The 21,160-nt window shown below is 48.6% G+C and overlaps 1 protein-coding gene across 1 annotated transcript in view; it reads right to left on the bottom strand.

The window, feature by feature from the left end:
* Nucleotides 1-7,231: 7,231 nt before the first annotated feature.
* Nucleotides 7,232-21,160, bottom strand: part of PLPP4 (phospholipid phosphatase 4) — a 145,142-nt gene continuing 131,213 nt past the window's right edge. Inside the window, exons 8-9 of the mRNA XM_052660823.1 lie at nt 19,581-19,751; nt 7,232-7,431 (exon numbers count right to left, since the gene is read on the bottom strand). Coding sequence (XP_052516783.1) covers nt 7,232-7,431; nt 19,581-19,751 — 371 coding nt within the window. The remainder of the gene's footprint in view (nt 7,432-19,580; nt 19,752-21,160) is intronic.

Raw genomic sequence — 21,160 nt, 5'->3', positions numbered from 1 at the left:
CCCTGCACCCCCAGACCTACATTCTGGTGAGGGCAGAATGGAAAAAAATCTGTTTGCTCAGGCTGCAGTAACAAAGTACCACAAGTTCAGTTCAGTTCAGTTCAGGCGCTCAGTCGTGTCCGACTCTTTGTGACCCCATGAATCACAGCACGCCAGGCCTCCCTGTCCATCACCAACTCCGAGAGTTCACTCAGACTCACGTCCATCGAGTCAGTGATGCCATTCAGCCATCTCATCTTCTGTCGTCCCCTTCTCCTCCTGCCCCCAGTCCCTCCCAGCATCAGAGTCTTTTCCAATGAGTCAACTCTTCACATGAGGTAGCCAAAGTACTGGAGCTTCAGCTTTAGCATCATTCCTTCCAAAGAAATCCCAGGACTGATCTCCTTCAGAATGGACTGGTTGGATCTCCTTGTAGTCCAAGGGACTCTCAAGAGTCTTCTCCAACACCACAGTTCGAAAGCATCAATTCTTCGGCGCTCAGCCTTCTTCACAGTCCAACTCTCACATCCATACATGACCACAGGAAAAACCATAGCCTTGACTAGACGGATCTTAGTTGGCAAAGTAATGTCTCTGCTTTTGAATATACTATCTAGATTGGTCATAACTTTTCTTCCAAGGAGTAAGCATCTTCTAATTTCATGGCTGCAGTCACCATCTGCAGTGATTTTGGAGCCCCCAAAAATAAAGTCTGCCACTGTTTCTACTGTTTCCCCATCTATTTCCCATGAAGTGATGGGACCGGATGCCATGAGCTTCATTTTCTGAATGTTGAGCTTTAAGCCAACTTTTTCACTCTCCTCTTTCACTTTCATCAAGAGGCTTTTTAGCTCCTCTTCACTTTCTGCCATAAGGGTGGTGTCATCTGCATATCTGAGGTTATTGATATTTCTCCCGGCAATCTTGATTCCCACAAACTGGTGCTTTAAACAACAGAAACCTATCATCCCACAGTTCTGGAGCTAAAAGTCCAAGGCTAAGGTGTCAGCGGGGTGGGGTCGTATAAGGGTTGTGAGTCCTCACAGTCCTCACAGTCCTCTGAGGGTTGTGGGGTCCTCGAAGGGTCTGTTGAGGCTTCTCTTCCTAGCGTGTCCACAGTGGCTTTCATTCGGTCTTCCCTCTGTGTAGGTCTGTCTCCAAGCTTCCCCTTTGTATAAAGACCTGATCATATTGGATTCGTACTACCCTAATGCCAACTTATTGGAAAAGACCCTGATGCTGGGAAAGATTGAAGGCAGGAAAAGAAAGGGGCAACAGAGGATGAGGTGGTTGGATGGCCTCACTGGTCCAATGCACATGAGTTTCAGCAGACTCCGGGAGATAGTGATGGACAGGGAAGCCTGGCATGCTGCAGTCCATGGGGTAGCAAAGAGTTGGACACGACTGACAGAATGGAAAACAAAGATGACCTCATTTTAACTTTGGTTACCTCTGTAAAGACCCTCTATCCCCATAAGGTCACATCCTAGGATACTGGTGGTTTGGACAATAGATGAACTTCAAGGGAGGCGATTCAACCTGTAAGAATATATGAATAATATAATTGTGACATGAAGGAACTTATAGGAGAATCTGAGAGAAGAATATAACTGTGTGTATGTGCACGTGAGTGAAGAGAAGAAGACTGGCCCGGTGAGTGACGCTCAGAGGAGAAAGCATCTGAGTTGAGAGCAGGAAGAAGAGAAAGAGGAAGAGCCAGGCAGAGCTGCTGGGTGCAGGGGGCACAGTGATGCAGAGGCGATAAACTACTCAGCTGCTTTATGGACAGAGAGGAGGCAGCCAGCGCAGATGTGAGGGAGGAGGCTAGACGGCAAAAAACAGACAGCCGTCAGAGACAGAAGACCACAGATTACGTGACTGTATTTATACGACATTCTAGAAAAGGCACAGAGCTTCGCAGGTGGAGGTAGTGGTAAAGAATCCGCTTGCCAATGCAGGAGACGTAAGAGACGCAAGTTTGATCCGTGGGTCGAGAAGATCCCTGGGAGAAGAGCATGGCAACCCACTCCAGTATTCTTGTCTGGAGAATCCCAAGGACAGAAGAGCCTGGCAGGCTACAATCCATAGGGTCACAAAGAGTTGGATATGACTAAAGCTACTTAGCACGCATGCATGCAGGAAATTTATCACCTTACAACACAAACCAGATCCACAGTCGCCTGGGGCTAGAGATGGAGGAGGGTGTGGAGAACGGAGGCAAAAAGGAACCTTCCAGGAGGAGGGGGCACTTCTCATCAGTGGTGGTGGTCACATAGCTGTGTACAGTGATCAAAATTCAAAAAGCTGGACATTCAAAAAAGGTGAGTTTATTTTATATAAATAATATTGTGGTTCAGTTGTGTCCGACTCTTTGTGACCCCAGGGACTGTAGCCCACCAGGCTCCTCTGTCCACAAGATTTCCCAGGCAAGAATACTGGAATGGGTTGCCATTTCCTCCTCCAGGGAATCTTCCCTATTCAGGGATCAAACCCACGTCTCTTGAGTCTCCTGCATTGGCAGGCGGATTCTTTACCACTGAGCTACCTGGGAAGCCCTATATAAATAATACCTGAATAAAAAAAGAACACAGTTATGAGGTTATTTGTTTTCTCTAAAACTTATAGGGTTTAAGCCATGTTTTTAGGACATGTTAAGTAGCCCAGAACAGAGTCACAGTGGTCAACGTGAACGTCCATGTGCGTTGTTTTGTAACACCTGCAGTAGGACTGTGGGTGTCTACGAGAGATAAACTAAGGGGGGAACCTGGGGTAAGAAGTTTGATGGGCCACATACATCACTGAAACAGAGGGCACAACTGTTAGAGCCAAGAACCCTCCCCTGTTCCTCCTTAAAAAAGACACCCAAGTCTTGTGGCTACAAGGCTCTTCAGCTGAAAGGACCCAACTCCAGGCTGCTGGTAGCTGCTCTGGACAAAGCCGCCCTGTGCCCTGTTGCCTGACAGCTTGTGCAGAGACATCTCCTTTTTGGACTTCTCCTGGGAGGGCTCATTACCCACTGGTTCTATTTTCCCTACTCTGTCTAACCTGTGTCGTGTGCTAATTGGGTGCAATAAACCGTGTGAGTTGTGAATTACATATTGACTATATTTCATACCTTTCCTGCTCTAGGATATTTACCTGGTCTCAGGGCTGGGCCCTGCAACACACACACACACACACACACATACACACACACACACACACAGATACTTTGGCTCCTGAGTGGATCGTGGATTAGGCGGCAGAAGTGGACGTGGTGAGGTAGGTAGGAGGCATCACAGCTGTTCACGTGAGAGAGGGTGACCCCCTGGACTAGGGTGGCCACAGCTAAGGTCGGGGTGGGGGGCAGTGGGCGAGTGAGGCATGGGCCAGTGTGCGGTGTATTTTGAAGGTAAACCTAAGAGGTGTTGCTTATGCATAGGACAAAGGGAATCAGGGTAAAGAAACCATCAAGGGAGACGCTGGGGATTTGGACTTCAGAGGCTGGACCAACTGTGGCTCCACAGGACACAGCATGCGGCACAGACGGGAATACCAATGGAAATAAAAGAGCATGATCATCTCCAAGCCCCTCCCCTCCCAGAGAAGAAGACGGCCTGAGCACAGCTCTGTAGGCTAGTCCGCTGCCCCTCCAGCCTGTCCCTCTCGGAGAAAGGGAGGCAGGAGAACGACTCAGGCAAGGGGTCTGGGAAGCGCTTGTGAGTCCTCACTACAGATTCCGGGTTCTCTTTCCCCAGCATCTAATTCAGGAGCCCTGGGGTGGCGCCTGGGAATCAGTAACCAGATGAACAAGAAAACTACCACGCCCCCATGTGCAAGTAACCTGAGGACCTGGAGAAAGAGAGCAGAGGAAAATGATGGGGACTCTCCCTTCCAAGCCCCCTGACTTCTGGTTGGCCACAGGACAGGGCTCTAGCCAGTGCAGATGCAGTGAGCTCGTTTTCTCGGGGAGGGAAGAGCCTCACGGATCACAGCTTTTGGCTGGGCTCTGTGCGAACCGTCTCCAACCTACTTTGCCAGAGACTGAATTAGTAACCCCTCACTTCCAAAAAAGACCAGGGGCTGGGGAACAAATGACTTCATTCTCAGTCATTTTATTAGTGCTTTGTGATGCTACATTTCTTTCATCTTAATAGAGCATGAAATTAAAACACACGCACCCACAAAAACACCTGCCTTTTGTGAACTGGCTCATCGTGTTAATTATGTCTCCTAAGGATCCTGCCATACACTTCATGTTATTACGTCCTTTGTGATTTTAATTACAATTTAATGAAAGCTTTTACATGGCCTGTCTCAGGACTTTCAATTTAATCATCATCAGCATTAACAATGCTCTGTGCTTTGTTACTTTTCAGTGTCCTTCCATTTATCGTTAAATGTAAGTTTTTCTATTAAATTTACATTTCCTGGTCCAGAATGTAAAGTCGTCATCATTAACTGAAATGTGGTTCTCTCACTTTCCTCCTGCTTGCTAAGCAGAGTAGGGGGAAAACCAGAATCAAAGAAATACACAGGCGGCATTGGGTGGATTGTTCTCAACAGCAGGTAGCAAAAGGATTCTTTTCCTATATTTTTATATTTGACTTTATTTTCAAAATTATAGAATTTTTAGTTAGATCAGAACACTGTTTCAGTTTTTATATTTTATATGAATTTTGGCTCTGGAGTTAAAATTGCTGCGTGCTTAGCCTCTTTAGTCGTGTCCAGCTCTTTGTGACTCCATGGACTGTAGCCTTCCAGTTTCCTCTGTCCATGGGATATTTTCCAGGCAAGAATACTAGAGTGGGTAGCCATTGCTACTCCAGGGGATCTTCCTGACCCAAGGATCGAACCCTCATCTCCTCTGTCTTCTGCATTGCTGGTGGATTCTTTACCACTGAGCCATCAGGGAAGTCAGATTTAAAATTGTCTTATGAATTGCTATGATTTAGCTTTTAAAGTATCTCATATGTGTATTCAAAGTTACTCATGAATGTAACTGCTGCAATTTAAAAATATCTGACTTCGGAAGGACTTCAAGACTTCCCCTCCCCTTACCCCACAATAGGATAGTTGCTCCCTGGCGGGTGTGGACACAGGGCTGAAAGGACCATAGCTCTAGAAAGCTGCGCTGGAGCTCACCTGATAAGATCTTTACAAGTGGTACAGGCACTCCTAGGTTTAGCCCACAGCTGAGGTGGCTGATCAAAGACGCCCTGATGGTTCTAACTGGCATGCCCAGGGCAGAGCTACACAGGCGACCACTCCGACAGCCACTCGAGTCCCTACAGATGCAGTCTGTTACAGGGGCTGCTGGAAAGTGACTGTCTTCAGATGTCAGAAATGCATCCCATGCTTGGGGGATCTGGAGAACCACTTGGCACCTCTGATCAGAACTGAACGGAAGGTTGCTCGCTGCTTTGAAAAGAACAAGCGGGCTGAGGAGCGGCAGGCTCCGTACTCAGACTGCACACGGCTCTCCTCTGGCCACCTTTAAACGGCGAGAAGAGCTGAGCCAGAGACAGCATAGTTCTCTTTCTGTTCTGGCACCTTCTGCAGGAGCCCCAGCATGCTGAAACGCCACCTGCCAGACAGGATTATGGACCTGATGCTGCCACGTGATGAACCCTTTGAGCACCAGGATCCTAAAGGGGGAAAACTCCTACCCAGAGGCTGCTTTTACTCCAGCATCACCCAGCCATTCTCTTGAAAGGATATGGTACCCTCGGCCCTCAGAACACTGCTTTGACCCTCTCCCCATACTCTCGATCTTTATTTTCCTCCTGTTTGGTAGAAACCATATGTGAGATGATTCATCTCTTTTCCTTCTAGATTTGCAACAGGGAAGAACAAAATCTGACTCCACAGTGGCTTTTTTTTTTTACTTTAATCTTTGTTTTCTGTTGCTTTTGTTACTATAATCACTGAGAGGATTGCTGTCTATAGTTACAAGCACAGACAATGGCCTGCCTCAGGGAACCCTGCTCCTCAGCCTGAATGTTAAACTAAAGTGTCTTAGGAAACCCCCGCCCTGCCCATGTGTGAATGGCTGTGGGAAAGAAGAAATTAATACATCCCCTCCCCGAGGATGACTAAACCAGGAGATATTTTGCAAGACTCATGAGCTGTGGTGTTGGAGAAAACTCTTGAGAGTCCCTTGAACTGCAAGGAGATCCAACCAGTCCATCCTAAAGGAAATCAGTCTTGAATATTCATTGAAAGGACAGATGCTGAAGCTGAAATGCCAATACTTTGGCCACCCGATGTGAAGAGCTGTCTCATCTGAAAAGACACTGATGCTGGGAAAGATTGAGGGCAGGAGAAGGGGATGACAGAGGATGAAGATGGTTGGATGGCATCGCCAACTCAATGGACATGAGTTTGGGTGGACTCCGGGAGTTGGTGATGGACAGGGAGGCCTGGAGTGCTGCGGTTCATGGGGTCACAAAGAGTCGGACATGACTGAGCGACTGAACTGACTGATGGCCTTTATACCTTATTCCCTGACCTCCTCCCTCTCTCTGTTCCATAAAAGGAACTAGCAGCTACACCCCATAAGATAGTGCTGTAGGGCATTGGTTCACCATCTCCTTGGATGCCTGACTTTCCCGATAAAGTCACTATTCCTTGCCTCAACACCTTGTCTCCCAATTATTGGCTCAGTGGGATGACCAGACTGAGCTTGGACTTGGTAACAGATTCAGTGATTCAAAGAGCCCTGGCAGTATCAAGGCTGCAACTCCAGGCGGCAACTCCATTTCAGAGCTCTGATCAGCTGACAGTTCTCAGAGGCTGTCAGTCTCCGCCTGCAGCTCGGCACCTAGAACAACCGCAGCTAGAGCTGGGCCGGCTCTCCACCCTGGGGGTGGATGTGAAACTCACCGCAGCCCTGAACGATCTGTGCACTGGACCGCCAACACCACGTGTTCCAGGTGAGACGTTTTATTATGTTTTACAACCATGAAAATATAGGACGGTGGCCCTGACGGCAAACATCTCCGAAGCAGGAATGAACCAAGCTGCACCCGCCCACCCCGGCAGCCTCCTTCCACCTGTCTCTCACAAAATGTTCCTGGGCTCTTCTCTTGACCAGTTCAGGAGAGTTGAAAGTCGACAGGGAATGTAGCAGGATCACCATCGGCAAAATGGGAGCAGGGGAACTTGGAGAAACGACGAATGAGAAACGTTACAGAAAACCTCTTCTACTGTGTGGTGAGGTCAGGGTGGAGGAGCGTGGCCTGGGCTCAGAGTCCATCCCCCGAGGTCTGGGTCATACGGGGCCCTCGGTGATCCCCTCCAGGGGCAGGCTGGGCGCGCTGTCGGCCGTGGGCCTCTCATCTTTCTTCAGCGAGGGCGGGACTCGGAGACTGACGTAGGGTTTGTGACAGGCTGTGTTAGCCAGAGGCGGGTAGTGCTGTCTGTAGCAAATGTAGGCAAAAATGAGGCCAATGACTCCGCCAACAAACGAATCTAGGACAGAAGAGCAGAACCGGGAGAAATGCGTTAGGATTCATTCAAATGAGGCCAGCTGTGTTTTCCAGAAAGCACTTTCCTACCGATTTCGGCAACTGGTTTGCTGGTGAAACCCCTGGAAAGACTATAAGGGGAGAGAAACGACACTGGAGGTGTACATCTTGGTGGCCTCCGCAAACCCTTACCATTTCTAGAACTTAAACATCCCCTTTTCATTGTGTACTTGATTTTTCTCGTTATTGATGGAATATGCAGCAGCGCACGGCACAAACTCAGAATTGCATTCTTGATTTTGAAAATCAATTCTAAATGCTGGAAGAATTCCAGCCATCTCCATGGGATGTAAATACCCTCGGGGGCTGTCATTTTTCTTTAGCAAGTTTCTGCTGGAGCCCCGCAATGTTGCTGGTGCACCACGGAAAGCCAGCGGGCATGCTGGCCTCCTCCTCAAAGTTAAGTGATTTCCCAAGGATGGAATAAAACTTCTGAGTCACAAAGTGAATACAACATTTTATGCTCCACCAGGTGGGCAAATTCGACACTCCCAGTGGGAGGGGCCTAAACCCTCCAACAACCTGCCGATTTTATCAAGTCAGAAGACGTGGCGGGGGGCCCCCGCAGACAAGGTAGGAGAGGGACTCTATAGGCACAACAGGCCCTTCCCCCACCTCTGGTGACCCCATGCTAAAAAGGGCATTCAGCTAGTGGCCACCAGAGACCCCATGAAAGTGGCCCACCCCAACAACCCTCACTCTGTGTGTGTGTGTGTGTGTGTGTGTGTGTGTGTGTGTGTGTGTGTGCATGCCCTTTAAACTGTGTCTTTGGGTTTATTCTTGCCAAAAAGATCCTAACACAATGGAAAAACCTCCCCTGCCAAGAGAAACTTTGATTTCTTGTGAAGGTCACTGCCACACTGAAGTGTCATCCTCCAGTGGGGGGTTTCCACTTTCACTGTGATTATCTTGTTGAATTGCCCACACCTGCCATGAGCAGGGATACACTTTCTCATCTCCTGGGGATGAGAACAGCAAGTGGTGTGTCGAGCTGTGTGGTGATGTAACATTAACACTGGAATCTCTGCTCCACCAGGGCAGGGGCTCTGTAAGGCTTGCTGGCTGTTGATTCCTCAACACCTGGAACAGCACTTTGCTCATCTCCTGCAGAATTAAGTGGGTGAAGGGAAGTGGCTGAATGAATGTTGTTCCTTAGTCGCTAAGTCGTATCCGACTCTTTTGCGACCCCATGGGCTGTAGCCCGCCAGGCTCCTCCGTCCATGGGATTTCCCAGGAAAGAATACTGGAGTGCGTTGCCACTTCCTTCTCTGGGGATCTTCCTGTCTCAGGGATCAAACCCATGTCTCCTGCATTGGCAGGTGGATTCTTTACCACTGAGCCACCAGGGAAGCCTGGAGGAATGCGTACGTGCACAGTAATTGGGAGCTAGGCTCTGGTTACTATCTTGTGTTGTCCCCATTCCCCTCTCTGAGCCTCAGCTCCCTCACCAGGAATAAGTGCTTGGCAGCTGAGAGTCTTTCTCATATGAATGTTCTAGGAATTTGGTCCCCAGGGTCAACCTACTGAGACCAGCCTGCAGATCATTATGAAACTCTGCTGAGCATCTTCAGAAAATAGGTCATATCCCTGATTGGGATAAAATATCACTTGTAAAAAAAAATCATTCTAACAGGCCAGAGAGACTGAATAACTGTGGCTACTTCCTCTGCAGAGGAGTGCAAACATGGTGCAACTTTGGCCACCACCTGGCAGAAAGAGGAGGAAAAGAGATTAGTGGCTACTCAGCCCTGATGAGTAGCCACCAAGAAAGAGGGGTGGGAAGGACCACTTGTGAGATACAGTGAAACCCCGGTGCCCAGCTCTGCTCCCAGAGCAGATGCCTGGCGCCACAGTAAGTTATCCAGCATCTATTCTCACCTTAGACTTGAGAATCCTCTTGACTGAGAAATCCATCACAAAGACACTGTAGACTTGCCCCATCAGGGCAAGTCACTGCACATCTGAACCTCGGTTTCCTCAGCTCTCAAATGGAGATCTCAATATCCATGTCATTTAGTCATCACAGTGATTTGATGAGATCTGCTTCTGAACAGTGCATGCCACAAAATAAGACCTTGAAATGCAGTATCTAAAACAATAGTCTCAGACTTCTGTGGCAGTCCAGTGGTTAGTGCTGTGTTTCCAATGTACGGGACAAGGGTTTGATCCCTGGTCAAGGAATTAAGATCTCACATGCTGTATTATGTAGCCCCCCCCCCCCAAATTTTTTAATTAAAAAATATAGTGTCCATCACTGTTATTCTGTTCCTCTCCAGCACTGTGTGCTGTCGCTTCAGTCGTGGCTGACTCTTTGTGACCCTATGGACCCCAGCTGACAATACTCCTCTGTCCATGGGATTCTCCAGGCAAGACTACTGGAGTGGGTTGCCGTTTCCTCCTTCAGGGGATCTTCCCAGCACTACTGGGGACTTTCTAATCCTTCCCCATCCTTCTCTTCACACAGTAACTCAACAGTCTATAGTTTTCATCTCTTTAGCATGGCCACACTTTCATAGCATTTTAAATAAACTCATGAACTTAAAAAAAAAAAAGGTCACCCAAGAAATTGGAAAGTAATAACTACTATGAATTCCTCCGTGGGGTCATGAGGCATAATTAATGTGATTAAACCAAGTTCCTCAAATTGAGAAACTTCACACCACCTGTGGGCAGGAGCCTGTGCTAGGAAATGTGCCAGGCTTTTTCATGCACAAAGTCTTAAAGAGACACACCATTGTTTTGTTTTTCTAATAACCCCAGAGAACAGGCCCACGGGGTGTTACTTTTATGAGTATCTGAAATGACCCAGGACATCTGTGTTTGAGTCCTTGACTATTGAACAGACCACACAGCGAAACCTATAAATAATGGCACTTGACTTTTATTTTCTGTGACAAGGCGCTTGTCACATGCACAAGGTGCATCATGGACCAAAAGATATCAAATCATTCGGAATGTACGTTCTCCAAGCTTACTGATGTGGCAGCGAGCCAGAGCATGTGGCTGCTGCCAATGCTGGTTTCCCACTTAATGGAATGAGTTAAAAGTGGTATTGTAGGTGCCACCATAGTTATTAGAAGCAACTAGCGCTACGGAAGGTCTAGCAAAGGTGACTTCTCAGCAGTTATTCAGGGCTTTGTTTATCACAAAGATGGTGAATAAGATTTAAAAAATGACTTACTGAAAGAGAGGGATTGTCATTAAGTGCCACTTGGTGAAATCCCATTCCCATCCCGTAGAGCATGTGCTTAGAGCCAAGCAGGCAGGAGGCAAGCGGGCCTTGTTAGGGAAAAAATTGCTTGGGATTGACTTCACCCCAAATACGGTCGCATGGGACTGGAGGACTCAGAGGGGGAGGGTGTGGATCTCCGTGTCCCCAGAGTACACAAGCCGTGGTCTCCTCACTCAGCACCGATGTCATTTATCCATCACGTATTTTGCAAGGAGATCAGGTGTCAGGAGTGATGCCCAGTACCAGAACACGAGGCTGACCAAAAGAGATGTGTTCCCAGTCCTAGGGGCTAAGACGGACACTGAGAAGTGAGAGTCTTACCAGTGAGCGGCAGCTGTGGTGAGCGCCGGGAAGGAGAAGGCAGGTCTGTGAGATTCAGCCAGGAGAGGGGTTTGGCTTGTCTGGATCAGGGGAGTTTTGCTGAGGACAAGACCCACGGGTCAGCCCTGCAGGATGAGCAGGTACAAACCAGTTGGGTAGGAAGTGGAGGCAGGGATGGCACGGCAGTCTTCCGGGCAGAGGAAGGAAGGGCCGTGGTCAGTTTGAGAAACTGAAAGGAGAGGACCATCTTCTCCCAGAGAGGTGTGTCTTTATAGTTATATAGGACATAAACTGACCAGGCTTCTGGTGTGGGCTGGAGAAGATGGTTTCCCATGTCCCCTTGGGGCTCTGTTGAGGACCAGGGGCTCCACTAGCTCTCTAGGCTGTTGTCTGTGCACCTCCCAGCTCACATCTGCCTGTCAGTGTTAATGGCCCCTTGAGTGCCTCGTCTTCATTTCCCCAGAGCCCAGCAGTTGCGTGCATGTGTGTATATGCAGGCACTAAGTTGTGTCTGACTCTTTGCGGCCCCACAAACTGTAGCCCGCCAGGCTCCTCTGTCCAAGGGATTTCCCAGGCCAGAATACTGGAGTTCGTTGCCATTTCCTCCACCAGGGGATCTTCCCAACCCAGGGATTGAACCTGGGTCTCCTGCTTGGCAGGCTGATTCTTTACCACTGAGCCACTCGGAAGCCCAGCCCAGCAGTTATTATTCAGTAAATGTTGAGAGGCCCTGAACAACATTTACAAGATGCACTAAAGAATAGACACCACAAGACACAAAAGGCCACATATGTGACACCAGGAATATGCAATGCCCAGAAGATGGAAATCCATAGAGAAAGAAAGTAGATTTGTGGTTGCCAGGGGCTGCGGTGGCCAATATGATTTTCTGGAATTAGACAGTGGTGATGGCTGCACAGCTCTGAATATACTAAAAACCATTTAATTGCACACTTTAAAAGGGCAGATTTATGCATTATGAGTTATGAATTACACCTCAAAAAAGCTATTTGAAGGGGGAGGTTAAAATCAATACCTAGAGGGCTCCAATGGTAGTAGAAAGAGGGTTAGACTTTGAATCAGGCGACCTGTATTTCATTCCTTACCTGGAAAACGAGCATGACCTCAACCCCTTCTCATGAGGTTGAAGGGCAGGAAAGGATCTCATGGAGTCTGGCCTATTGAGGTGCTAGTACTCAGCTCCAGAATCAACAAGCAGAAAGTGTTCTGATCATGTGCTATCAGGCCCCTGGGAGGAACACATCCCTCCCTGTTGCCATGGCAACATCCAACATTACTCAGCTGGCTTACTTGGGATCTTGTATGCCTTAGGCTTTATGACCCAAGACCCTAGGGTAAAGACCATTTCTGGAAAACTCAACAACCTCACATGATTGTTTCTGTTCTTTCTTTCTACTACTAATAACATATCCCATTTTTGTGACTTTGAGCTTCTATAAAAGAACTTACCTAGCACAGAGAATGCACAATCTCCCTGCTACACTGTAAGCTGGGAGGGCAGCACCAAGTCTATCTGCCTCAATACTCTGCCTCCATTGGAGAATATGCCTGGCACACAGGTACAAGAGACATACTGAATGAGTGAGTGGATGGTTTTGGAAGTTTACTTTTTGGCTTATTTTTGAAAAGAACTTACAAAGCATAAGAATAATTTTAGTAAAACCAGTGCATAGAGAAAATTAAATTAGTAAGAAAGGAACATGGTTTAACCAAAATTATTAATTCCTGCATTCCACACTTATGTACTGAGCACTGTTAAGCATTAAGAATTGTTCCTCCAAAAGATACGCTGAAGTCCTAAACCTCAGTACCTCAGAATGTAACCATATTTGGATATAGAATCCTTACAGAGATAATCAAGCCCAGATGAGATCAGTAGAATGGGCTCTAATCTGACTGGTGTGCTGATAGAAAGGGGAAATTTGAACACAGAGACAGATACACACAGAGGGAAGGTGATGTGAAGAAGCTCAAGGGAAATGCCATGTGAAGACAGAGGCAGACTAGAATTATGCTTGCAGAAGCCGAGAACTATCTGGGGCTGATCAGCTGCAAGACGCAAGGAAAGCTCTTTCCCGTGCAGATGTCAGAGGGAGAGGGGCCACCAACACCTTGACCTTGGGCTTCTGGCCTCCAGAACCATGAGACAACTTCTATTCTTCTATTCGGTTTGTGGAATCTGGGACACTAACACAAGCACCTACTATGTGCCATACCAGCAAAAGAGACACAAATCCTTCCCCACAGGGAGAGTAGATTCTAGTACAGACAGCAACAAACTATGCCAGCCATTCATTTATAGGCTGATGTCTCACCACCATCACCAACTCGAGCAGTTACCATAGAGACCATATGGCCCAAATAAAGCCCAGGATAGTGACTCTGACCCTTTACAGAGGAAGTGTGGAGACTCCTGTTCAAGTGGATAAGAACAGACAATAACCAATACCTGAGAAATGACTGGGGCTTTCCCAGTGGCTCAGTGGGAAAGAATTTGCCTGCAATGCAGGAGACATGTGTTCAATCCCTGGATCAGGAAGATCCCCTGGAGGAGGGCACAACAACCCACTCCAGGATTCTTGCCTGGAGAATCCCATAGACAGAGGAGCCTGGCAGGCTACATTCCTAGGGTCGCAAAAAGCTGGACATGACTGAAATGACCGAGCATGCATGTAAGAAATGACTGGGTTTGTCAGAAGGTGGTAGACGAGCAAGGTGGTACACCACAGAGAGTGTGGGGTCTGGGCTGCGATTTCAACAGAGTGTCCACTATAAGACAGCCTCACTTGAGCTAAGATCAGAAGGAGGGAAGGGAAGGAGCCATACACACATCTGAGAGAGGTGCATTCTGGGCACTGGGGATAGCCAGTGCAAAGGCCCTGGGGTGGGAAAGCACCGGCATGAGCAAGGAGCGGCAGTGCAGAACACCATCAGAGAAGCAGGGATTGCGGGCCAGGTCTCATAGTCACTGTAGGACCTGGGCTTTGATGCTGATGCACACAAGGGGTCCCCAGAGGCAGAGGAGCAGGCACCACATGTGACAGGGTTTAAAGGCTCTTCCTGGCTGCAGTGTGAGGGGCAGAGGAGAAAGGAGGGGAGACAGTAGCAGGGCTTCTGCAATAACCCAGGCAGCAGGAGATGGTGGTCTGGACTAGAGTGGGCAAAGGAAGGTGGCTTCTGGAATTACTTTGAACAGAAAGTCAACAGCAGATAGCACTGTTAAGCGAAGCCAAGTTGTCAAGAGACTTGGGAGCAGCCAACACCTGTCTTCCCTGGGAACTAAGCAATGCAGGAGGCCAGGGCAGAGGGCAGGGGGCCTGGCTGAGAAAGCCTCTCAAGGCCCAATGCTCTCTGCCCAGTGGATTTTTTTTTTAATGTTTACTTATTTGGCTGCATCGGGTCCCAGTTGCGGCATGTGGGATATTCATGTGGTGGGTGAGCTTCTCTCTAGCTGAGGCACATGGGCTCAGCAGCTGTGGCACACGGGCTTAGTTGCCCCACGGCATGTGGGATCTTAGTTCTCTAACTAGGGGTCTAACCCGCATCCTCTGCACTGGAAAGTGGATTCTTTACCACTGGCCCATCCAGGAAGTGCCCATCCTGTTTAGTGCATTCTGACCCCAGAAAGGGAGTGGCCTGGGCCTGCTCAGGCCCTCTGCAGGGATGCCCCAGGTATGGTGGCAGAGATGGGTAGATTCATGGGCAGCCAAGGCCCAGAGGTCCCAGGCCCAAAGGAGCATTTAGCAGCTGATGATAAATGTGAATGCAGACACACGACACGGGCAGCCAATTGTGGAAGGAGGAAGAGATGAGATCAGTTCACCTGGGAAGGAGGATCTTGGAGGGAGGAACTTAGCGCTCCTGTTCTATGTAAGGCTGGTGGGTTTTGGTGAGAAGCATGATATCGTTCCAAAGTCTCCTTTTCAAGTCACTTCATTTAGAAAATCTAGAGATTGTTTCTGACAGCCCAGGGAGGACTGGTAAGCAGTGTGTCCCTCAACTGTGTGTGTGTTGGGGGATGAATGGGACTGTGTGAGGAGGGAGCACACTCTGCCTGGCTTTTTAGTGTGGTTCAGGTAGGTAGGTGCGAGGCGCTCGCTACGTTGCTCAGATGACCGCATGGACTGTATCCCCCAGGCTCCTCTGTCCATGGGGTTTTCCAGGCAAGGATACTGCAGTGGGTTTCCATTTCCTTCTCCAGTGCCCTCATCCTCAAACACCCCATGTGCAGAGACCAGAAACTACACCCGAACTCATTGCACATCATAGACCCTTCGTGGCCAAGTCAGGAAACCTGGCAAAAGCTGTGGCACCATCTTGGAATTTTCAGGCCAGTCAAGCATGGTGTCTGTGACCGACAAAGACGCGTCCTGGCCTCAGGCTGGGTGGGAACAAACGACTGCTTCCTCCCTTGAGACTTGTTTCTCTGGATTACATTCAGACCTAGGTGCCCTTTCTTATGACGAAGCACTACCTGAGGCACCCAGGGCTGCTTAAAATGAGCTATGGTTAGAGAATCAGTGTTGGTTAGAAGGTTAGTTGCAAACTGGAATCACATAAGGAAACACCGGATCCAGATACAAGGATCTGAGGGCAGAAGGGGCTTGTTATGTCCTGCCACTTCCGGCTCTGACCGTCCACTGACAGGAACCATAAACCCACGAGACTATGAACCAAGGCAGAAGACGCTTCAGGGAGGTTCTCTGTTCTTTCTGTGCATTTTTCTCCATAGATGGTCCCCCCAGCATGGGAATTCTACAAGTTTTAATGCTAAAAACACACGGTTAATCACAAGGGTAAGCCTCTTTGTGAAGCATTGATATCACCCAGGGACTCTTTAGCTTCCAGCTGACCCAAAAGCCAGCATGTCACAGAGACAAGGAGAACTTCAGCCACAGAAAGATTTATAATCCATCCAGCCGTTTTATTTGTGAAGAAGTGCTGCTACGTCTCTTACTGCCCCTCCAGACCATAGCCTGTGCCCTCCATGTTCCTCACTTCATAAACAACAGACTTGTGTGGAGTGGAGCTGGGAAGGGAGAGAAGACCGGAAGGACGCTGATAACCATGATAATGAACAGAGCAAAGCATTTGAGATTATGGGTTATTTACTGGATATGAATATGTAATCAAGTAATTGGATATACTTCCACATTAGACACAGTTGCTTAAATCAAAATTGAAATGGAGTCATAAAAATCTCATAATATTAATGTTGTTAACTAAAGTCTATAATGAGAGGTTCTCAGGTTGTGCTGCTGCCTAGGGGTCTCCCCATGAATTTTTATCATGACGGAAGGCCCCCGCCCACGGTCACCGGGCAGCTCAGTCCACCAACAAACAACACCTCGTTAATCTCAGCCAAGCGTTCTGCCTCCAACACCCTCCCACACAGCAGCCAAGGGTCTCACCGTCTACCTTTTATCCAAGCTGCAAACCTCTGCAGCCTCCTTGATTACTGCTTTAATAAGTGAGTGTTGAACAAATAAAATTTTCCACTCGTTGAACACTGCTGCTCTTAACGTGCAATAAGAGAAAGAAAGATGGAGCTGAGATGGTGTGTGTGTGTGTGTGCTTAGTCACTTCAGTTGTGTCCAATTCTGTCCAATCCTATGGACTGTAGCCCACCAGGTTCCTCTGTCCATGGGATTCTACAGGCAAGAATACTGGAGTGGGCCACCATGCCCTCCTCCAGGGGATCTTCCCAACCCAGGGATCGAACCTGTGTCTCTTACGTCTCCTGCATTGGCAGGTGGTTGCTTTACCCCTAGCACCACCTGCGAAGCCTGAGAGGTACTGTAGGTTGGGCTCTCTCAACCTCAGCCATAGATGTTTGGAGCTGAGAAGTCTTCCTGGTGGAGGAGGTGCTATCTTGCACACTGTTCGATGTTAAAGAGCATCCCTGGCCTCTACCCACTAGATGCCAGTAGTCACCACTACTCCCACCATCCCATCTGTGAAGATGTCCCCAGACATTGCTAAATGTCCCCTAGAAGGTTCTGTTGCTCCCCATTGAGACCACTGGTATAGACAAGGACAGATGACCTCCTAGAGGGGAATTCAGATAAAATGAGCCCATTAGAGGATCCAAGGAAAAGCACACTCTGCTCCTGGCTAACTCCAGGGTACAAGCTGAACAGGTGATGGCACAGCTGAATGAGCAGCTGGGCCACATCCGTGACCTGTAACCCACTCAGGCACACTCAGTTTGGGCTGCAGGATGGGCCTACCATGACGCAATTTCGGCTTGCCCCTCCCCGCCCCCAAAGTACAGCCCTACACATCACTGATCGTAAATTCTCTTGCTTTGCTTTCCCATCAGCTCACAGAGCATTAGTATTCTCCCTCTACTGCTCTAAGTTCCCTTCTGTGCCAGTTGGATAGGGGCATGAAGCTCCGCTGCCAGCAGGGCTTGGGGGCACCAGCTGCATCAAGTCCCGCATCTCCCCAAAGCCAAGAACTGTGAGTCTTCATCCTTTCATGATGCACCAACCACAGATCAATAGCAACAAAAGAGCATTTAAGGCAGGCCAACCTCTCTTCCTAGGTTTGCAGGACAAGATCACTACACAAAGGTTCTTACTATCTTCCAGGATGAAGCCGAAATATCAACTCTGAAATCCTTCATCATTTCTCAGATCCAGTGTGGAGGAATAAAAGTGGAAACCAGGGATTCAGAGCTTACAAATGGACCATGTGCCAAAAGCATGTCCACTTCAAAATCAGTGGCTTGGGAGGCACAACACATCCTTCTTTAGAAATGATGCACTAAGCAACTTCAATATCGATTCACAGTCGTGCAACACGCTTTCATTTACAAAGTACACTCAGATCCATTATTTCATTTAGTCTATGAAATGGCTCTGGGAAATGTTGAGGGATTATTGTTCCCATGTTCAAAAGAAGAAACTATAGTTTACAAGGGATAAATGAGAAGCAGTTCATGAAATGCCATCCAGCCCATAACAGTCCTTATGGGGAAATGCTCTAATCATATGCGCCACCATGATTCTGTTGGAAAATATTCCTAGTTCCAAGGGTGCAATGGGTCTGCCCTTGCTCTGTTGGCTCAGCAATTCTCTTCCTGCCCTACCCACCCACCCCCCCAGCCCCACATTGTGTGGCCTCATTATCCAGAACTTCATCCAAGTCACTGATAAAAGCAGAGAACAAGGGAAGGCTCAGGGTGCAGCCCAATAGGCCTCTACTGACCACCCCCATCAGCAGGGCCTCAAACCTCCTTGATGCCTCCACCTGTCTAGACCATGCATCAGCCTCCTTTTCTCCCAGACCCTTCACCCCCAGGTTGAAGCTGCTGCTGGAAGCTCATGACACCCTGCGTATGAGTTTCAGGAGGGTGGAAAGTGGAGCTGAAGCCAGAGAAGGAGCAGAAGGCCCCTGGAGAAGATGGGGCGAAGTCACCTCCAACCAGGAGCTCCCCTCACCTCTGGCCTCACCCACTGCCTCACTACCGCTGGGACAAACACCTGGGAAGAGGTGAGAAGAGGGTGATCAGAAAAGGGGGCAGAGGGGAATGAGCCTAGGGGATGGCAGGAGGACAGGAAAGGAAGAGGAAGGGCCAGCCACAGACAGACCATGGAAGGCCATTCATCCAGGGAAGCCAGATTAGGATTAGGCACATTGCATGCACTGTGTTTGCTGAAAACTGACACAGTGGAACTCTCCATGGTGCTTCTCAGACTTCATCAGAATTAATGGACTGCTTTGCTAACAATGCACACTTCTGGCGGTCACTCCAAACCCACCCTCAAGAGTCCAATTCCTAGCTTGGAGTGGCCTGATCAAAGTGATCTGAGTATCGGATTCTGGGAAACACAGCCCTAAGCCCTGCGCTCCTGGAGGGCACCCCTTCTGTGGACACTGCCTCTGTCTCTGCTCCCTTTCTTGCCATGGCAGATGCTGCTGTGGTTTAGGCAAGCTGAGAGCTGCAGCTGATCTGCAGAGGGGCATGGCACGGTTTTGCTTTATTCCAAGAACAAGCCCCTCACTTGTCCTGTGTTATTCTGACTTGGCACAGACACCCCAGGGCTAAAACATACAGGTGAGCCTCACCCAGCCCTGCAGTGGCTGCTGGCATCCATCCTTGGGCTGGAAACCTCTTCTGGAAGAGCATCACTGGTGAGAAACACACCTTTACAGGGCGGATGCGATAGGAGCCAACCACCACTTGGCACCAAGTCTGAGAACAGAGGCAAGGGATCCAGCAGGGAAGTCACATCTGAGTCTGTGACTGAGGTCCTGCCTTCCTGGTAAGACTCGAGCTGCCTAGTTGAGCATGAAGGAATGGGAGGAGCTCTGATTCTGTTCCCAGCAAGGCCGGAGCTCACCTGAACAGGTGCATCTTCTTTAAAACTGTGTCTGCTCTGTCACTTCAGCAAACTCTAGTTTCTCATAGCAGGCACTTACTTCTCCCCCCCCGTAGGTGCAAGTATCCCCCCATCCCTGCCCGAGAGTGGCAGACGGCGTGTGGACCGGGCGGGCCCGGGGCAGGGACTCACCTTGCCAGTGATGCTTGTAGTCACACATGCGGGACAGGGCGATCATCATGGCACAGTACAGGGGCAGGATGGCAGCACAGAGCCGCCAGCTCTTCCCCCGCCCACTCTCGGTGAAGCAGTGCAGCTTGCCAGCCAAGTAGAACGTTGTGAAGCCAAGGCCTGAAAAGGCAACTGCCAAAGACAAACAGCAGGTGTTACCCTCGCAGGTGGGAAGCAGCAGGGACACAGGGCACCCTGAGCATCCTGGCTGCCTCTTGCAACACCTCCAGGGTCAAGACCATGTTGGCACCATCTCTGCAATCTGTGCTCTTGCTAGAATCATGCTGGTACGAAGGTTTCAACAATGAGAAAGACCTTCAGGCTTGCATGTGATCAAAATCTACTCAATCTCATTCATTCAACAATGATTTGAGGGGTAGCTACTGTGTGTTAGACAGGCATTGTTCAAAGTGGGGGAAATTAAAACTTGATTCAGAGGCTGTCTCTGCTCTCAAGGGGCTCACAGACTGGTTGAGGGTCATGGTTTTGCTAACAGAGAGTTTTAATACTGTGTTTGGAGTTCTATATGAATAAAAATGCCTGCAGAACAAATGACTGATGATAGCTTAGCTTTGAAAAGTGAGGGAAAGAAAGGGAGTTTTAGCTTGGTAAGTTTTAGCTCAGGAAGATGGGACCAGCAAATGCTTTGGAAAAGTGGGTTTGACAGAGAAGCCAGTGGTGACAAATTTCTTATCTTCTCTCAGAAATTATGGTTATTAGTTTTTAGAACTGCAAATGAAACTCATAGCTGCATTGGATCCATTGTCAAAAGTGTGCAGTCAGGTGGAGTAGGTAAGCCCTGAGCTTTTCATCTAGTCAGATTTAATACACAGTTGAAGTCAGTGAGATTTAAGGTGAGTCTTCTATGGACTTAAAACAACAGTGCTCAACCCCGGGCTACACTCAGAAATCACCTTTAAAACCTGGGAAGTTTTCAAAAATACTCATAGTCAGACCTTGTTATCAAACCTTCTATTTGCACTTGTCTGGAGTGAACCCTAAGGGTGCACACACGTGTGTGTGTGTGTGTGTGTGCTCCTCAGGTGATTGTAATGGCAGCCAGGAGTGAGTTTAGATCCTTCTCTTGAGGGAAGGGGCTACAGCTCCCACCTCCTCTGGACACCAGACTACTCAAAACTCTCCTCTTGATCAGAAAATACTCCTGAGGGGCAGGGCTCCTAGGCAACCAGCCTACACAGTGATTTGATAGAGTTGGTAGAATGGGGCTAAAGCTAGGGCATCAAGGACTTTAACAGACTGTCTGAAGCCTGAGCAGCAGCCTCAGCACCAGTGAGTTAGTCATGAATACAGAACCTCAGACCTGCCCCAGATGTACTAAGTTAGAATCCCCTTTCACAAGATCCACAAGTGAGCTATATGCACCCTGAAGTCTGAGAAGGCCTGGCCTATAGAACATTCATCCTCTTGTTATGATGTGTCTGAGAGTCCATCTTCAGGAAATAATAAAAAGCCATGGGGATATCTAGAAGATATTTGGCTTAAAATTATTATGTAATTATGGGGAAAAAAGTAAAGATAAA

Source organism: Budorcas taxicolor, chromosome 23, assembly GCF_023091745.1.
Source record: "Budorcas taxicolor isolate Tak-1 chromosome 23, Takin1.1, whole genome shotgun sequence".
NCBI lineage: Eukaryota > Metazoa > Chordata > Mammalia > Artiodactyla > Bovidae > Budorcas > Budorcas taxicolor.
This window is presented reverse-complemented; position numbering and strand designations above follow the sequence as displayed.